The sequence below is a fragment of the Acomys minous genome (genome assembly GCF_964271855.1).
Source record: "Acomys minous genome assembly, chromosome: 12".
In the NCBI taxonomy this organism is placed as follows: domain Eukaryota; kingdom Metazoa; phylum Chordata; class Mammalia; order Rodentia; family Muridae; genus Acomys; species Acomys minous.
This window is the reverse complement of record NC_140493.1, coordinates 17,964,956-17,982,311: the sequence shown is the minus strand read 5'-3', so window position 1 is coordinate 17,982,311 and position 17,356 is coordinate 17,964,956. Positions and strand designations below refer to the sequence as shown.

Here is a 17,356-nt window from a genome sequence, read left to right as displayed (position 1 = left end):
GCGGCTGGGACCTCAGTGACTCATGGGGGCTCCGCCACGGGGTTAGATGCATTGGGGTGTGGAGGCAAAGCCAGAGGACCTGGACATAAGGAAAGGATAGAGATGGTGTAGAAGGCCCCCAGTATCTGGCCCAGCTGACTGGATCAAGGGCATGCAGGAAGGAAGGGAAGTTCTGCCCAGGTTGACCTGCAGGGCCTGGCAGGTTCCTGTGAGCCAGAGTTTGTGTCAGGAGCCCAGGTCTGGAGTTGTAGCAGGGTGTGGGCACACCCGTGATTTCAGGAGGGGACTGGATAGGTGGGAAGAGGCAAGCCTGGAGGGAATCGCGAGGCCCAGCGCCTCTGGGTGACCACTCTCCCGTCTGCCCACAGCATCCATAACGGCGTGATCGCTGTCTTCCAGCGCAAAGGGCTGCCCGACCAGGAGCTCTTCATCCTCAATGAGGGTGTGCGGTGAGTGTGAACCAGTGTTGTCTGGGAAACCCATCTGTGTGGCTGGGGGTGGAGGAGGGAGGGCCCACACCCCACCCTCCTGGGGACGCCCGTCTAGGGTCAGCAGGGTGGAACTCAGACAGTGGCTTGAGATAATACCCGCATTCCCTCCCACCCCGGTGCATTACAGAGGATATTTATTCTGTCTAAGAGGAAGGGCCCACCTGCTTAATGACCCACTGCCATTCCGGAAACAGTCCAGCCACGAACACCCCTCATTTCCTGTGACTAGCCGGGAACCAGGTTGTGAGGCAACCGGGGACAGAGGAACGCTCTCAGGCCGCTGCTGCAAACTAGGCCACTGTGGCTTTGAGAGAGTGCAGTCAACATTCGTAGTGGAAGAGGATGGAGTTCAGAGTGGTCAAGCTACCTCTCCGGGGTCACACAGTTGGCACAGTGAGGTGTTTCCAGTCTGTGCTCTTAGCCTCCAGCCCTGACCCAGGGCACCCTGTCCCCAGATCCAAAGAATATCGGGAAAAGTCAACACTGAACCTTCCCCTTGCTAGTGAAGGCGGGGTGCAAGGGTAACTAGGATGGGGTCAGCTACACCACACCCACCTGAAAGGGTCCTTATGTGGGTAAACTGAGGCCCAGGGCACAAAAGGGGGCTGGGAAGAGTCAAGCAAAATGGAGGAAGATGAGTCCCAATTCCCTGTGCTCAGTGCTATTTGCTGTGCCCCGTCGTACCCAGCACATTCGGCCAGCCCAGGGAACCCATTTTCCTAATGTGTTTCTTACAACAAATCTATAAACAATGGCCAAATAGGGTTGGCCAGTGAAGAACTCTAGCCTGGCATGTGCGAGGCCCAGGTTCTAACCGCAGCACCACACACAGGCTGGCAGTTGAGTGATTTGGTGGCCAAGCTAGAACCCAGCTCCTGACTCCAGGGTCCAAGGCCATTCAGATCTGTCCCTTCCCAGTCTGGTTCTCCTCCACGTGTGACCACATTGAATGAACTAGGCCTAGGGCTGGAGATGTGTAGGTAGAGTGTTTACTGAGCATACATGAAACCTGAGTTTTAACCCTGATGCTGACTACATGGATGTTTTCACGCCTGCAGTCCCAGCACTTGGGAGGTAGAGGCAGGAAGATCAGGAGGTTCAAGCTCTATTTTTTTTTTAAAGGCCTTCCTGACATATCTGAGATCCTGCCAGAAACAAAAATTAGCTGGGTCTGATTGTGCTTCAAATGCATAGGTAGTCATTGGCTTTCATCCAGCGAGAGACTCCGTAGATGGAGCCACTAACGGTTGTATTCAAAAACTGCCCACCACCACCATAGTGGGGGATAGTTAGCGACAAGGACAGGTGTCTGTCCCAGGTAGGGGCAGTTAGTCACAACTGAAGACTCTGCTGTCTTCAGTTTCTCCCTTTATATGTGTATGTATGTGCATGCATATGCACACAGAGCCTCATGTGGTTTGATCCCATTGGCATCCCTGGGCACTTCCTCCGTGAGGCAGTCGCAGAGTGTGCCTCCGTAAACCCAGACTACATGGCTGTGGTGCAGAGTGTAGCCTGCCCAGTGCTTCCTGGCCACCCATGGGTCAGTCACTGGCCCGAGCAGTAGGCCACTGTGACACGGTGCTATGTATTATGGACACGTTATAAATACGTGGCTATGTAAACTTTTATTCACATGCAACTTGTTATGCCATAAAAATCCCTCTCTGAACATACCGTGACCTGTGTCGAGTGTGCCCGTGTTGGTTTTAAGATTGTCACCAGACTTCCAGGCTGTTTTGTATTGCCTTGAAACAGTCTCTCCCCTTTAACAGCCCATCAGTCACCCCAGCCTGGCAAGTATGTCCACTTCCTGTCCTGTTGACTCCCTTTTCTGGACATTTCATACGAGTGGCATTTCATGAGCGCATGCAGCCGGCCCCTTGGCACTTCTGAGGTGCGGCTGCCTGGATGTGTGATAACATTCATTTTTGTTCCATCCACCTGTGTGACCTGTGGCTGTGATGGAGTGCTGGGTGCTACTGCTGCGAGCATCCTTGTACAAAAGGTGTGGGGTTTTTCATTTACTTCCTGGTTTTGTGTTTGTTGTCATATTTATTTGTTTTGAGACGAGGTCTCAATTATGTATCATTGATTTAGCCCGGAGTGGCCTTGGACTCAGAGAGATCCTCCTCCCTCTGCCTCCTGAGTGCTGGGATTAAAGGCGGGTAACCACCTGGCTGGAGTTTTGGTTTTGAAGAGCGGATCTGACGACCTCTGTAAACTAGTCTGGCATTGAACTTGAGATCCTCCTGCCTCAGCCTCATGAGCGCCAGGGTTGTAGGCGTGTGCCCAGGTTCCATGTTCAAGATTGCACATAGATATGTGATATTGTTTCTGGGCGCTGGAGTTTCACTTCAGGGAGACTCCCAGACTTCCACAGAGTGAGCAGTGAGGTGGGCCCCAGCCTCTCACTACATTTCTCTCTGGTTGAGATTCTTAGAGCACTGTGGATGCCACAGTAGCTCCTTGTGGCTTTGGTTGGAGTGTCTTGGTGACCAACGGTGTAAGGCAGCTTCTGGGTGTTTGCTGGCTGCTTGTCTTTGGAGAAGCATCGTCTTTGGAGAAGCATCAGCTCGCATCCTGGGCTACATGTCACCGAGCCGTCTTTACTGTGGGTTGGCCAGTTTATAGTGTTTCTTGATCGAGCAGGTGTATCAGGCCTGCAGCTCTCAGGCCACATGCATCCCTGGATAGCTGTGAATGAGGCCTGGCACACACAGGATGATGACACACAAATGACTGGGCACCCCCTGTGAAGCCTAGGTCCTTATCGGGTGCCACCTGCAACATCAAGATTGTATGTAGGTGTGTGATATTGTTTCTCTTAGCATGTGTCTAGATCTGCTGGGTGCTAGAATTTCACTTTGGAAGGCTGGTTGTCTCCCCATCTTTCCTTCTCTTTTTTTGTAGCAATCCTCCTGCCTCTGCCTCTCCCCAAGTGTTGGCACCACAGCTAGCACCACCATGTATGGCCAGGTTACCATTTTTTATTTATTTATTTATTTATTTATTTATTTATTTATTTATTTTTATTTTATGTGTATAGGTATGGGAGTGTTAGAGCCCCTGGAACTGGAGTTACAGGCAGTTGTGAGCTGTAATGTGGGTGTTGGGAATTGAACCTGGGTCCTCTGGAAGAGCAGCAGTGCTCTTAACCACCGAGCCATCTTCTCAGTGCCCTCATCCCACTCCCAGGTTACCCTTTTGTGTGTGTGTGTGTGTGTGTGTGTGTGTGTGTGTGTGTGTGTGTGTGTGTGTGTGTTTTCAAGACAGGGTTTCTCTGTGTAACCACGGCTGTCCTAGACTCGCTTTTGTAGACCAGGCTGGCCTACAACTCACAGCAATCCACCTGCCTCTGCCTCCCGAGTGCTGGGATTAAGGGCGTGCACCACCACGCCTGGCTTCAGGTTACCATTTTTAATCCACAAGACTAGGGAGCCTATGTTGGATTCCCTGGCCTGAGTCTGACCACTTTATGTGCCTTCCTAATTTCAGTTTCTCCTGAAGACTGATTGCTGTGAGTTCAAGACCAGCCTAGGCCCCATAGTGAGTTAGTGGGCAGCCTGAGCTATATAGCAAGACCCTGTCTAAAACAAGTGGGTGGACAAGCCCCACAGGAGTGGCTCTGCAGCGTCGCTTGTTCAGAGGAGCTTCTCACTTGTAGCACAACCCTTGTCTTTGAGGTTCAGTATATTGCCTGAGCCAGCTCTTCGTGTAGGTTTGGACCAACAGGAGACCTAGCATGTTCTGAGCATGTCCAAGGTGGGCCCGGCCACATTGTTGCAATCATTAGATGGGACGTGTGTGGTTTTACACATTAAAGACAGGGTCTCTTGTAGCCCAGGCTGGCCTACAAACTGGACATACAGCCAAAGGTGACCGCAGTCTCCTGACAGCTGTTTGCCACTACACCCAGTTTCCTGTGTACCACTTTCAGCCTCCTGTGCCCCATTGTGGGAACAGCGCCCTCTCCACCTGGCTGCGCTCGCTTTTGCTTCTGTTGGTCACTTCTTCTTTTGTACTTTGTGTTTTGTGTTTGTGTTCGGAGTTTTATCCCTCGTGTGTTTCCAGTTCCTATGCGGCTTGTCCTTATTTTTGTTGTTTGCGGTTCTGGTGGCTGAGCCCAGGGCTTTGTACGTCTTTACAAAACACCAAGTTGCAGAGAGGAGTTTAGCCTGCAGTCGCTCCCTGCGTGGGAACTGAGCTAGGGCTGTGCTGTTGGGGATGGCGGTGGCGTGTATGTGGGAACCATGAAGGGCAAGGACTCCCTGTAACTCGGGGCTAATTACGTCTCCCGGGTGGAACTAGCAGCCAGAAGATGTAAGACTTCTGCCTGGTTTGTCGCGGCACATGAAGACTGTGCCGCTGTCAGTGGCTGTATTGGTTTCCCTTCTGGGGCTGTGCTCAGACACCATGACCACAGGCGGCCAACAGGAGGAAGCGTTCATTTGACTCGGACTTCAAAAGGATGAGAGTCCATCAAGCTGGGGAGGCATGGCGGCAAGGGTGGCAAAGGGCGGGCATGGTGGCAGGAGCAGGAAGCTGAGAGCTCACATCTTCGAACCCGAGCCTTATGCAGAGAGTAAACAGGAAGTGGGGCCTCCCCTCCCCCCACCTCCCGTAACACCTTCCCTCAAGGTTCCATATCCAAGAAGTCCCATAACCTCCCCCAAACAGTGCCACCGTCTAGGGGTGTAATGTTCAAGTATCTGAGCCCATGGGGGAGTCAGTGCCTGTGCTGCCTCTATGGCGACTCAAGCTGCTGCTTAGAATTAGGGAGAAACCACTTGAGAGAGGAGGGCCCTGCCAGCTGTGGGGTTCAGGCAGGTAGCTGGAAGGAGGCCAGGCCTGTGAGTGTCTGTCTGAGGAAGTAGAAGATGCTATGGTCCCACTGGGACCCGTGGGCTTCTCTTCTGTGAGATGGGTGGGGGAGCTACCTAGTGAGCCAGCCACTCTGTAAGCCACAGAGGAAAAATAATCTCCTGAGCCCAGTGCTGTGGCTCACGCCTGTAACCCTAGCACTCAGGTGGGCAGAGGCAGGTGGATCTCTGTGAGCTCGAGGCCAGCTTGATCTACAAAGCGAGTCCAGGACAGCCAAGGCTACACAGAGAAACCCTTTCCGGATGTTTCCAAGCCCTCACCGGTTCTGCATGACCTCAGCTCACTCTCATTTCCCCTCCCCCACAGGCAGCTGCTGAAGACGGAGCTGGGGTCCTTCTTCACTGAGTACCTGCAGGTACGTGGGCCTTGCCCCAGAGGGAGGCGTGGTCTGTCTCGCAAAGGAGGTCTCTCTAGTCCTATGGCCTGTGACAGCCGGGGCAGGCTCAAGGCTTGCTTCAGGGTGGATGGGGTTTTGGTTGTGTGGCAGCAGGCTGGGTCTCATGTCTTGGTGGCTTGTTGGTGGACTCCTGGGGGTCTTGTGGTCCCGACCACTCTGGAACAGCTGCAGGCCAGTGACGCACCTCTGTTCGGTTTCAGAACCAGCTGCTCACAAAGGGCATGGTGATCCTTCGCGACAAGATACGGTTCTACGAGGGTGAGTCTAGGGGCTGAGTGTGGCCGGCTTGGCTGTGGCGCGTGGTTAGGGTTGATGTTCTGCGACAGTGGCGTGGCTGGTACTTGGATGGAGGGGTGGCTCTCTGGTTAAGATGGCTGGAAAGGAAAGACGCAGCATTGGGCAGCAGGACCAAGGCCTGGACTGGGAAAGGACCTTGGAGAGAGTCTGTCCCCCTCCCCCTTCCCCCCTTGGGAGCCCAGGGAGAGGCCCTCTGCTTCCCCCTCACTGCCCCTCAGCTTCCAGTCACTGGGACACAGCCAGCACTTTTTTTTTTTTTTTTTACAGCCAGCACTTTAAAGGGGAGTCCTAGTTTGATTTCTATCACTGTGGTAAGGCACCCGCAAAAAAAAAAAAAAAAAGCAGCTTAGGGGAGAAAGGGTTTGTTGTACTTCCAATTCTAGGGTGCAGGCCATTGTAGCAGGCCATTACATCAGGGTGGGAGCTCTCACAGTCACAGTCAAGATCAGGGATGAGCGCTTGCGTGCTGCCGCCCGTTGTGCTCTCGGCTCTCTCTTACACAGTTTAGGAGCCCCTGCCTAGGAACTGGTGCCGCCCACAGTGGGCTGGGTCTTCCCATATCAGTTAGCACAGACACACCCAGAAGTCAACTGATGTAGACAGTCCCTGATTGAGTCCCTTGCCTCGTGACCATAGGTCTTTGTCAAGCCAGCAAAGCTAACCATGATAAAGGGGAAAAGGTTTCTTCTAGCTCACAGTGTCAGCAGTCCGTGGACACTTGACCTCATCACTGGGCGCCTGAGATGGAGCCAGTGTCATGTCAGAGAGCCATGTGGGTTGGCAAAGCTGCTCCCCAGGTAGAGCTGCCATGCCAGGAAGCCGAGAGGCAGGAAGAGACCAGAGGCAAAGCGTACCTTTGGTAGGTCCTCCTTCAGTGCACTCCTTCCTGTTGCCACGGCAAAAGCAGCTGAAGGAAGGGTGTGTTTTTGCTCACAGCTGCGGCCCGTAGTCCATCGTGGTAGGGAAAGCGTGGTGGCAGAGACCTGAGGCGATGGGTCACATCGCACCCATAGCCAGAAAGCAGAGAGGTGAACATCGCTCTCCGCTCACTTTCTCCTGTTTACTCAGTCCAGTACCTCAGTGTGGGGAATGGGGCTGACTGTGTTCAGGGCAGGTCTTCTCACCTCCGTTAACCCAGGCTAGAAACTCCCTCAGATACATACCTAGAGGCGGTGATTCTAAGTCCTGTCAGGTTAACAGTCAGCGTTCGCCATCACACCAACAACCCACTTCTCCCACCAAGCTCTGTGCCCCCAAGGCACAGTCAGCTTTGAACTAGTCAGTGGGTCCATCCAGTGATGAAGCCATCACCCTCATGAGCCAGTCACCTCCACATTGCCACTGGCTATGAACTAAGCCTTCAACACATGAGCTATTTTAGGGGCTACCCTATATCCAAACTGTAACAGGAGCCCCATCCCATTGCCTGAGAGATACCAGGTAGAGTTTGAACAGCCAAAGACCAGCGAACTAGCTTAGGGCAAAGGTCATTGTTCCTTCCTATTCAGGGACAGCCACACTTTAGGGATATTTGAGCCTTGGTGTGATGCTGGGGGAGGCCCCTACTTTTTTTTCAGGACCCATATTCCAGCATCCTCCCTGAGTGGCTGGCTCAGCCCTCATCATGGGGCAGAGGGCTTTGACCTCTTGGTCCTAGTACCTCAGGCTCCTGGCCTCTGATGGTCTTGGGGTCCCAGGAGAGGCTTGGCACTATGACAAAGCTAAGTAGTCCAGAGGACTCTGAAGATTCCCACTGTGTGCCAGGCCCTGTGCTGACTTTGGATCCCATAAGCATTTGATGAGTATCTACTGTGCACCAGGTCCGGTTCTGGTTTCAATATACGAGCGTTTTATATGCAGCTACTTTCTGTATACCAGGCCTGTGCTGGCTTCAGGCTGTGGGCGTCCACAAATACCGGTATGTGGCCATGCTTCATGGCCCCGGCTGTGGGCGCTATGAAAGTTTGTTGAGCGCCTCTGCTGGGCCTGGCACCAGGTGTGTTCCCCACTAGGCTATGTCCTGGTTGGGAGAAGGGGGCAGGGTTTTGCCCCAGCAGCCCTAGGAAGGAGCCACAGATGCTCAGTCCTGCTCTGGCCACACTCGATACCCAGTAGCCCAAGTGCAGAGCAGGTGGCTGGCTTCCTGGGGCCCCATTCAAGTCACTCACTGCTCCAGTTGTCCCCTCCAAATGCTGGGCCCTGGGCAAATGGCTGTCAGCCCACCTCAGAGGGTGGGAGGCTGAGGCCTGGGGTCCTGCCTCACTCCGAGTGACACCCCCCCCACACCCTGTTCCCCATCATCTTCCTACATGCGTCAGGCAAGGCAGGCCAAGGCAAGAATGAGAAAGTCCTGAGAACAGAGAGTGTGGGCAGGAGGCCCAGGCAGCCAAGGTCCAGGGGTGTCCTAGTAGCCAAGCCCCTCGGATGGAGCCCGGAATGTTTGGCACCTGAAGAAGAGGCCTCCCACACCCTCCTGACTCAGCACATTCCCTGAGGTGCCTCCCACCAACATGGCCCAGGGGAGCCGAGTCCTGGGAGAAGGGCAGCTTTGTGATGCCTGTGGAACCTCATGACTGTGACGAGGATGGGGGGGAGGGCTGTGTGCTTCCAGGGAAAACAGGAAAGATGCCCTGACTTTTATTGGCCACTCCGCAAGCTCCAGGCACTTGTGAGTACACCATGGTTATCACGTATTGCACCCTCCCTCGCCCTCAGGGCCCCTTTCTTTCCACTGTAGCAAACAATGATCTGTGTCCATGCTAGGGCCCCAGGGAGTCTCTGGGGACCTGGAGACGGAAAAGATACAGGTTCTACCCTGCAGGTTGGACTGAGACATAAACCAGATGTTGACAGGCTAGTGTGATGAGTGTCAGGTGAAAGGAAACTCGGGACGGAAGGGTGACTCCATCCCAGCAGACAGGGAGCTGTGTGCCTAGCAGCCCCGGATATGGCCTCCAAGTGTGGTCTGCACTTGTCCATCTCCTTCAGCCTCTTAACCACTGCTCGGTGGGTCAGCCATCTCAGCCTCCCTCCACCTCATGAAATCCATCCTGTTGAAGACCGCTCCCTGAAGCCAGCTGTACCCTCCTCATCCCATAACTGCTGGAGGGGACACAGGCAGGCAGGTAGTAGCCTTGAGAGGGCAACCCAAGACTGGGTGTCTATTCCCTCCCTGAACACTCTAGTAAGGCCTCTGTCATTATTCCCCAAGCTGGGTGATTCCTGGAGTTGGGAGCCAGCTAGAGCTGGGAGTGCTCCCTGCAGGGGAGCAGCCTGGTATCTCACAAGAGGATCCCAGATCAGCACCTGAGAGCCACACAGGGGGCAGCTGCTGCTGAGGCTGAGGCTGTGACCTGTATTTCTCACCCATGAGCCAAACTCAGTGTAGCTGATCCATTCCTGCACGCCTGTGTAGATGCCTCAGTCCCCTGCTCTACAGCATTAGTCCATCCTGTCCCCCCACCCCCACCCCCACCTTCGTCATCTCTTTGTGGCCTTCACCTGGAGCCTTCCCTTGCATACCTGTGGATTGGAGCTGTACCATCTGCCTCTCTGCTGTTGGTTCCTACCACCCCGGGGTTGTTGAATAAAGGCAAGACTGACTGCCCACTGAAAGCCAGCGTGGAGCCTGGCCCTTCACCAAAGCTTTCTGCTCCACCTCTGGCTGGGGCCCAGGCAGCGTACACAACATTCGCTGGCTGTGTTATACCAGCAGCAAACACAGGGTACCTTGTCATCCATTCCTGGGAACTTAACCTGTCCCTTACACAGACGGTGCCACTAGGGCTGGCGGGAAGAACTCTCTGGGGTTTCGCTACAGCCACAGAGCAAGGCGTCAGCCCTTGTCTGTGTGTCTGACGGTAGCCTCTGCTGACCCCACTCCCCGGCACACAGCCCAGCCCACAGTCCCAGGCAAGAACCCAGCCAGGGACCAGGCTATCCTTCCGGGTCTCTGACAGCACACACGGTTCCAGCTGGGGCCTGGATTCTATGTTTTACAACATCTGCTTTCTGTGGTGTGTCCGCCCTGTGGAAATAGAGGACGACCTTCACTTGGTGGCACACTGCCCTGGCCAGCGCCCAGGGGCCACCCCACAGCCAGCCAGGACTGAACAGCCTTTCTTCCTGTATGATGGCAGGAACTGAAGGGACTTTGTGTTCGGACAGGGCTCTGAGGGGCTGTGAGTATCCGCCTGCCCCGGGCATTTCTGCAGTCTCCTTGCCCCTGGAGCCAGGTGTGGGCCACCCGGGAGTGTCAGAGCTGTCAGCCAGCAGACAGCCCTGAGCGGCCACACACAGAGACCAGCCTGCTCCTGGGGCCAACTCTCTGTGTTCCCTACATCCTTGCTCTGCATGGACCTGGGGCTTTCCATGGGGGAAAGTTCCACAAGTACTGGAAAGCTGGGCAGAGGCCTTCACAGGCTTCCTTGTTCCCATAGAAACCTGGAAGACAGACAGGCTGGCCAGCAGTCACGGACCCCCCTCTCCCTGGTCAGACCCACATGGCAACAGAGGTTAGCAAGGGTTTCATGCTGGGGTCTGCTCACCCCTAGACCCAGAGGTTGCTTGTCTTAGCTGTCTACCCTGATGACACGTTCCTAAGTCTACAAGGTACAGAGTCATCTTGGGGTATCTACATTCCCCAGGGACTATCCACCTGGCATGTGGTGCCACTCCGCCTGAGGCCAGCTCAGTTCCTACCTCCAGTTTCCCACACAGCTGCTTCTTGCTCTTGGCAGGGGTGAGGTAGGGGTGGGTGTCACATGCCCAACGTGTATCCATCTGAGAAGCTGGCTCAGACCCCTAGACAACTCCTCCAGGAAGTCCTCCCTGGCACTCCTCTGTCCCATCTCCCACAACTAGGTTAGGATGTTGTGGCCTGGGCCAGAGAGAGAGAGAGAGAGAGAGAGAGAGAGAGAGAGTCAGAGAGTCAGAGAGTCAGAGAGTCAGAGAGTCAGAGACTGTAGCCTGGGTCACTGACCTTGGAGGCCACCCATTGTCTTTCCCAAGGCTGTACTGTGTCCTGCTTTGATGCTACCTAATAGGTGTCTAGAGCCATTGGGGGCTTTTCTGTCCCCAGTGCCCAGTATCAGGCCTGTCTCAACTAAGGGTTCTATAAATAGTTATGTGGACCGGGACAGGTAGGCGGAAAGGGGCTGAGCCCCACTCCTGCACAGGTATACTCAAGGCAGGACGGGAACTGGCTGCCAACATTCGCCGTCGCCTGGGCTGAGCACCTTCTTGGCTTACGTCCTGTCTGCTCCAGGCTGTAGGCTTGGTCATGTACCCATTTCACAGGTGGAGTGGACTCAGTGGCAGGGCCTCGGAGCACCTCCCACTCTTGCTTAGCCCCTTGTCCTGGGTGGGTCCGCTAGTGGGTTCAGGACAGGTCGTGACAGCTCCTCTTGCTCACAGGACAGAAGCTGCTGGACTCGCTGGCGGAGACCTGGGATTTCTTCTTCAGTGACGTGCTGCCCACACTGCAGGCCATCTTCTACCCTGTGCAGGTGTGTTATGGCTGGGTACACGGGAGTGAGGGAAGTATCAGTTGTCCAAGACACACCATGGGGACACACCGTGGGGACCCAGGATGGTGCTAGGAAGGAGGCCTCTTCTGTACTAACCCACGCCGTCACTTAAAGGCACATGAGGCTGACAGGCATATGGCTTCTTAGGGCCTGGAGTGGGGAAACCATGTTGGTAGAGCTGGGCTCTGCATGGTGGAGAATGAGGCTAATGAGGCTACAGGCAATCTTGTTTTTTGTTGTTGTTGTTGGGTTTTTGTTGCTGTTGTTTTGGTTTTGGTTTTTCAAGACAGGGTTTCCCTGTGTAGCCTTGACTGACCTAGACTTACTTTGTAGACCAGGCTGACCTCGAACTCACAGCCATCTACCTGCCTCTGCCTCCCAAGTGCTGGGGTTAAAGGTGTGTGCCACCATGCCCAGCTGGAATTTTGTATCTTTGTGGCAGGGGTCATGTGGGAGAGAGAACAAGGGAAGGGTGGGTGTCACTGGGCCTGTTCCCACATCCGGCCCCTGACCTAGGGTAGACAGCAATGGGGCCCAGCATGCCTCTTGCTATGTCCACAGGGCAAGGAGCCATCGGTGCGCCAGCTTGCCCTGCTGCATTTCCGGAACACCATCACCCTCAGCGTGAAGCTGGAGGACGCTCTGGCCCGCTCCCACGCGCGCGTTCCCCCTGCCATCGCACAGATGCTGCTGGTCCTGCAGGTGGGATGTGGGTTTGGGGACCCAAGACTCAGAGGTTGGAAGATGATGGAGACCGACCAGGCAGGGAGCGGGCAAGTGAGGCTTCGGGGCTGGGATGCGAACCGGACCAGAATTACTTACTCATGGCGGCAACTGGCTTCTGTAAGCTCAGTCAGTTACCGGGGCTGGGGACCCCACATGCACACTCATGTTTGGCAGTAGTAAAGCAAGCCACCCCAGGACCAAAGAGGGGTGGGCCACCACCAAGCACAGGTGCCCTACATCTGACATCTCCTTATAGTTCCGGCTCACCTTGCTGAGTTCTCACAACTTGCAGCCTTACAGGACTTTAGAGGTACCATCGACTGCCCAACTTTACTGATAGGGAAACATTTTTCTGTCCGTGGGACGGTGGCCTCACTCAGATTCTCATAGGCATCAAGAGCCCTGCTTGTTGTCATGAGTCCCCTTGCGTGTGGAAATCCTTTTAAAGTTAGGGTTTGTGGGGCTGGGCCTAGGGGCAGAAGGAAATGGCAAAGGTTTCATAGCAAGGAGCAGGCTGTAGTGGAAGGGTTTGCAGGGATCAGGTGCAGGTTGCCGGGTCCAAGGGCTGCCCTGGGTCAGAAGCATATGTGGTCACCTTGGAATGAGGCCAAGTGTAAGCCTTTGAGTGGGACTTCCAGTCTGGTCTGGCTGGGTGGATGTGAAGGGAATTGGAAAAGAAGGAAGTTCAGGTCAGTGTGGTGCTGGGGCCTGGGGTTAAATTTGAAGGAAGTGACCAAGGCCCAGCGTGGTGCTGCCCCCTGCTGGCTGCTGTGCCTCCTGCAGCTTCCCAGCTGTGCTTCCAACAGTCCCAGCATAGCCTCTATACACTGGTTTCCGTTGTCCCACCTGCTGCCTCTCCCCAGACTGAGTGACCATGCCCCAAGGCTGCTGAGAACTTGTCTCCTGACCTCACCTTGGTCCCCAGGTGAACCCAGCCCCCACTGCTTCAAGTCTTGAATTGCTCTGAGGATACTGACCACACTTAGCAGCCATGTGTGAGTTAATACAGATGACCCAGTGCCAGGCCTCTTACCTCTCTCTCGTATGGTGGTCAGGGAACATGTGACTTCATAAAATTTGCAAAACCGGTATGGGCTGGGTGTGCTGGTGCACACCTGCAGTGTCAGCCCTCAGGAGTCAAGAGGCAGGAGGATGTCACATTCGCAGCAGCCCAGGGTACATCATGAGATCTTATCTCAGAAATATCATGGACTAGAGACCTGGCTAGACCCATGGTCAGCCTGTCCTACCGTCCCCAGCCCCCAGGCATGAGCAATGTGTGCAGGACCTCAGGTGATAAACTGGGTACTCCTGGGTAAGGTCAGCTGTCTTTGAAAGGACCACCCAGGGCTTCCAGGTCACCAGTATCCAATGTAGATCACCTCATCCTGTTTCCGGGGCATCCAGCCGTCGAGGAGATTGCTGTAGCATCTTCCTGCCTGGGACCCCACCTGGGGATGATGGGGGAGAGACAAACCGCTGCCACGCCGGGGTGTGTGACCCCTATTCTCCTGCAGGGAGTACATGAGTCCAGGGGTGTGACCGAAGACTACCTGCGCCTGGAGACACTGATCCAGAAGGTGGTGTCGCCGTATCTGGGCACCTATGGCCTCTACTCCAACGAAGGGCCCTGTACCCATTCCTGCATCCTCGGTAGGTGCTGCTTGGGGTTGGGGTTGGGGTTGGGGCTGGGCCTGGGGGGCGTGGTGTTGGCAAAACCATGATTCCCACAGGGGACCAGCTACAGTTTCATGCACCTGCCTGGCCCTGCCACGTGCAGACCGGGACTCCCTAGGGTAGAGAGGGTGTTGGAGGGTAGCAGGCAATCCCCAGAGCAGTGATGACTCTCCAGAGACCCACCGTGTAGAGAGCGTACAGCATCCCTGAGATGTCACATCTGAACTACCTCAGGGAAGGGTGATTTGAAAGTAGACCCTATACAGCCCTAGTGCTGGGTGTGTCTCTGCTCAGGCGAATTAGAACTGGGGAACTTTGCACTTCCCAGGACCTGTTTAGCAACCGAGAAGGCAAGCCCTTCCGATCCTGTAAGAGGCTCCCTGAGTGCCTCATGAGTGCCACCCCATGGTCACTACTGGGCATTGCAGGGTCCTGCATGGAAGCCTTTCTTCTTCATGGCCAATGGGGTTCTGCTCTGCCCTCACTCCCCACAGTCTCTACACAGTCAGTGAGGCCTAGAAACAACTGCTTTATAGCACTGCCTCATCCTGCAGCTCCTCTGTGCAGGCTGGTCCCCTGGGTGCCCCCTCTTACCTAGGAAAGCACTGATGCCTAAGATCATAGGCTTCCACGGGTGAGGAAAATGAGACATGGATATAGGTCTGACATGGAGTAATTCACAGGTCATTGGAGGCTTGCAGATTTGAACCTGGCCAGCTGAGGTCCCACTGTCTGTTCAGGCCAAAGCTGGAAATGTTAAAGTTCTCCAGCTAAGGCAGGAAGCTTATATCCCTCCTCACAGGCAGGCTGGGCTGGTCCAGAACTCGCAGCCACTGAGCATTTTACTGGGTGGCCCTTCTGTGAGTAAGACGCTTGGGACCAGCAGCCGCCATCCTAGTGTATGACTGTGTCTGTCCCCGCAGAGAAACGGCTCCTACGCCGCTCCCGCTCAGGGGATGTCCTAGCCAAGAACCCGGTGGTGCGCTCCAAAAGCTACAATACACCCCTGCTCAATCCTGTGGCTGAGCATGAAGCAGAGAGCGCGGCAGCCGGTGGCACGAGCGTCCGCAGGCACTCCGTCTCTGAGATGACGTCTTGTCCTGAGCCCCAGGGCTTTGTGGACACACCCAGCCAGGGCCCTTCGGGGACCTTCAGGTCTTCTCCAACACCCCACTCAGGGCCTTGCCCCAGCAGACTGTACCCCCCTGCCCATTCCTCTGAGCAGGGCCCAGCCCATGGCTCCCCTCCCACCTCCAGCCCTGAGACACTGGTGGACCAGATCCTGGAGTCTGTGGACTCAGACTCCGAAGGGATATTCATTGACTTTGGGAGGGGCAGTCGCTCTAGTATGTCTGACTTTGAGGCAACCGGAGGGAGGCCAAGTGTCGTGTGATGGATGGCCTGAGGTCAGTTCATGTTTTTTACTGACCCGTGTGTGTGTGTGTGTGTGTGTGTGTGTGTGTGTGTGTGTGTGTGTGTGTGTGTGTGAGTGAGTGAGAGAGAGAGAGAGAGAGAGAGAGAGAGAGAGAGAGAGAGAGAGGAGTGTGTCTGTGTGCGTGAGAGACTTATTTCTCCTAACCTCGCCAGCCCCCTTGTCACTGCCTTGGTCACTTTACACTCCCAGTCTGTTGGAAAACCCGTCCACCCTCCCCTACTCACCCCAGGTCTGATTGGAGCATCCAGTTGGCACCATTCGGATGCCCACCCAATCATCTCCAGGATGCGGTCACCATGGGCCATCCCCTTGGTGCCCACACCTACCTAGGAAAATGTGAAACCCGTGGGTTCTGCCTATGCCAGCCCGGCTTGGTTCCTACAGTGACGGGATCCAAGCCTCAGCCAGACCTGGCTGCCTGCCTCCCTCTGCCCTGGGTGGCCACAGAACAGGAAGGCATGAAATAAAGTTGCAGCTCCAGGCTCCTGTCGACCCCCTGGTGTCCTTCTGGGACCCCACCACCACCTCCTGGGACCATGACCACTTGCCACTGTCCGCTCTTCCACTTGTTCTCAGGTCCAGTGTTGCTCTGTCACCTTGATGGAAGGGTCCAGAAAGCACATAAGGAAGGCTGGAGACCTGAATGGATTGTGCTTATGTATAAGACCCTATTATAAGGGTTTCTGGTCCTAGCCCCAGGATTTGACTGGGAGGGACCCACTGCAGCCAGGGAAAGGGGTCACATGGGACCTACTGACCTTGCCCTTTGGTGGGTGTTGCTTAAGACCCTGGCCTGGTAGGAGGGGCAGCCCAGTTTTCCTGGGTGCTCTGTTTTCCTGCCTCTACAGAGGCTTTCCCAGAGTCTGAGGGTCAGGACGTCCCTGGTCAGCAAATTGGCTGGTTCCACTCTCTGTCCTGGTAAATGGGCATGAATGAGTATTCTTGAGTGCTGGCAGTGTGGCTACAGGCTTGCCCTGGCCCCATCAACCTAGCTGGACAAGCCATGCCTGGAATAGGTCAATCGAGATCCTTTTTAAAGAGCTGGGGGGCGGGTATGGTCCTTCTACACCACATCCTGACCCCCTCACCACAGACCCTTCAAAGCACTCATGTCTTCGATGATTGTTGGGATTGGAAACGCCATGCTTTCCAGGCAATGGCAGCTCTGGGGACAGGGTGGCCAGATTCAGCCAGAAAATAATCGGGACAGGAGGCAGCTACTTCATGCTTGAACCGCAAGGCCTTGTGGGTCCACAGGATTCCCCCAGAGATAATAGGATGGAAGGTGGGAGAAAACAGCCTGTTCTAGCCAGGGGTGGCCTGCTTGTGCTTCAGTGCTGCTGCCTATGGTGAAAGCCCGTGCTCAACTCATAGGGTGACTTGTTAGGGTCACTATTGCTGTAAAGAAACACCACGACACAAGCAACTCGTGGAGGCAGGGGTTTATTCGGCTTGCATAGCCAGCGTCCAGTCCATTGAAGGAAGCCAGGGAAAGAACGCAGAGGCGGGAGCTGATACAGAGGCCATGGAGGCTTGCAGCTCGCTCTCCGGCTCAAGGAAGCAAGACAGGCCTGAGACCTGGCAAAGCTGTGCCACCCTGCCTCCCTCAGCACCAGCAAACTCATCTGCACCCCTTACTTCTCTGGAACCCCCTTGAGGTGGGAGTGGAGTTAGGGGCCACAGGATTCCACAGTGTAAGGAGAGTGACCAGTGTTGACTAGGTGTACTGGGGTTCTCCAGAACAGTGGTTCTGATCCTTCCTAATGCTGTGACCCTTCGGTACAGTTCTTCACGTTGTGACCGCAACCATTAAAGTATTTTCGTTGCTATTTCATAACTAATTTTTGCTATTGTTATGAATCATAATAGAAATATCTACTATGCAGGACAACTGATAATCGACCCCCCTGTAAAGGAGCCA

At 54.9% G+C, this 17,356-nt stretch overlaps 1 protein-coding gene across 7 annotated transcripts in view; it reads left to right on the top strand.

The window, feature by feature from the left end:
• Positions 1–17,272, top strand: part of PRR5 (proline rich 5) — a 41,395-nt gene extending 24,123 nt beyond the window's left edge. For 6 of the 7 annotated variants that reach the window (XM_084749789.1, XM_084749787.1, XM_084749786.1 and 3 more), the window contains 7 exons: positions 369–449; positions 5,682–5,730; positions 5,973–6,030; positions 11,485–11,576; positions 12,159–12,299; positions 13,841–13,976; positions 14,924–17,272. In XM_084749789.1, coding sequence (XP_084605915.1) covers positions 369–449; positions 5,682–5,730; positions 5,973–6,030; positions 11,485–11,576; positions 12,159–12,299; positions 13,841–13,976; positions 14,924–15,393 — 1,027 coding nt within the window. In that variant the 3' untranslated portion in view covers positions 15,394–17,272. The remainder of the gene's footprint in view (positions 1–368; positions 450–5,681; positions 5,731–5,972; positions 6,031–11,484; positions 11,577–12,158; positions 12,300–13,840; positions 13,977–14,923) is intronic. The other variant, XM_084749790.1, reaches the window with a different exon arrangement.
• The last annotated feature ends 84 nt before the right edge of the window (positions 17,273–17,356 follow it).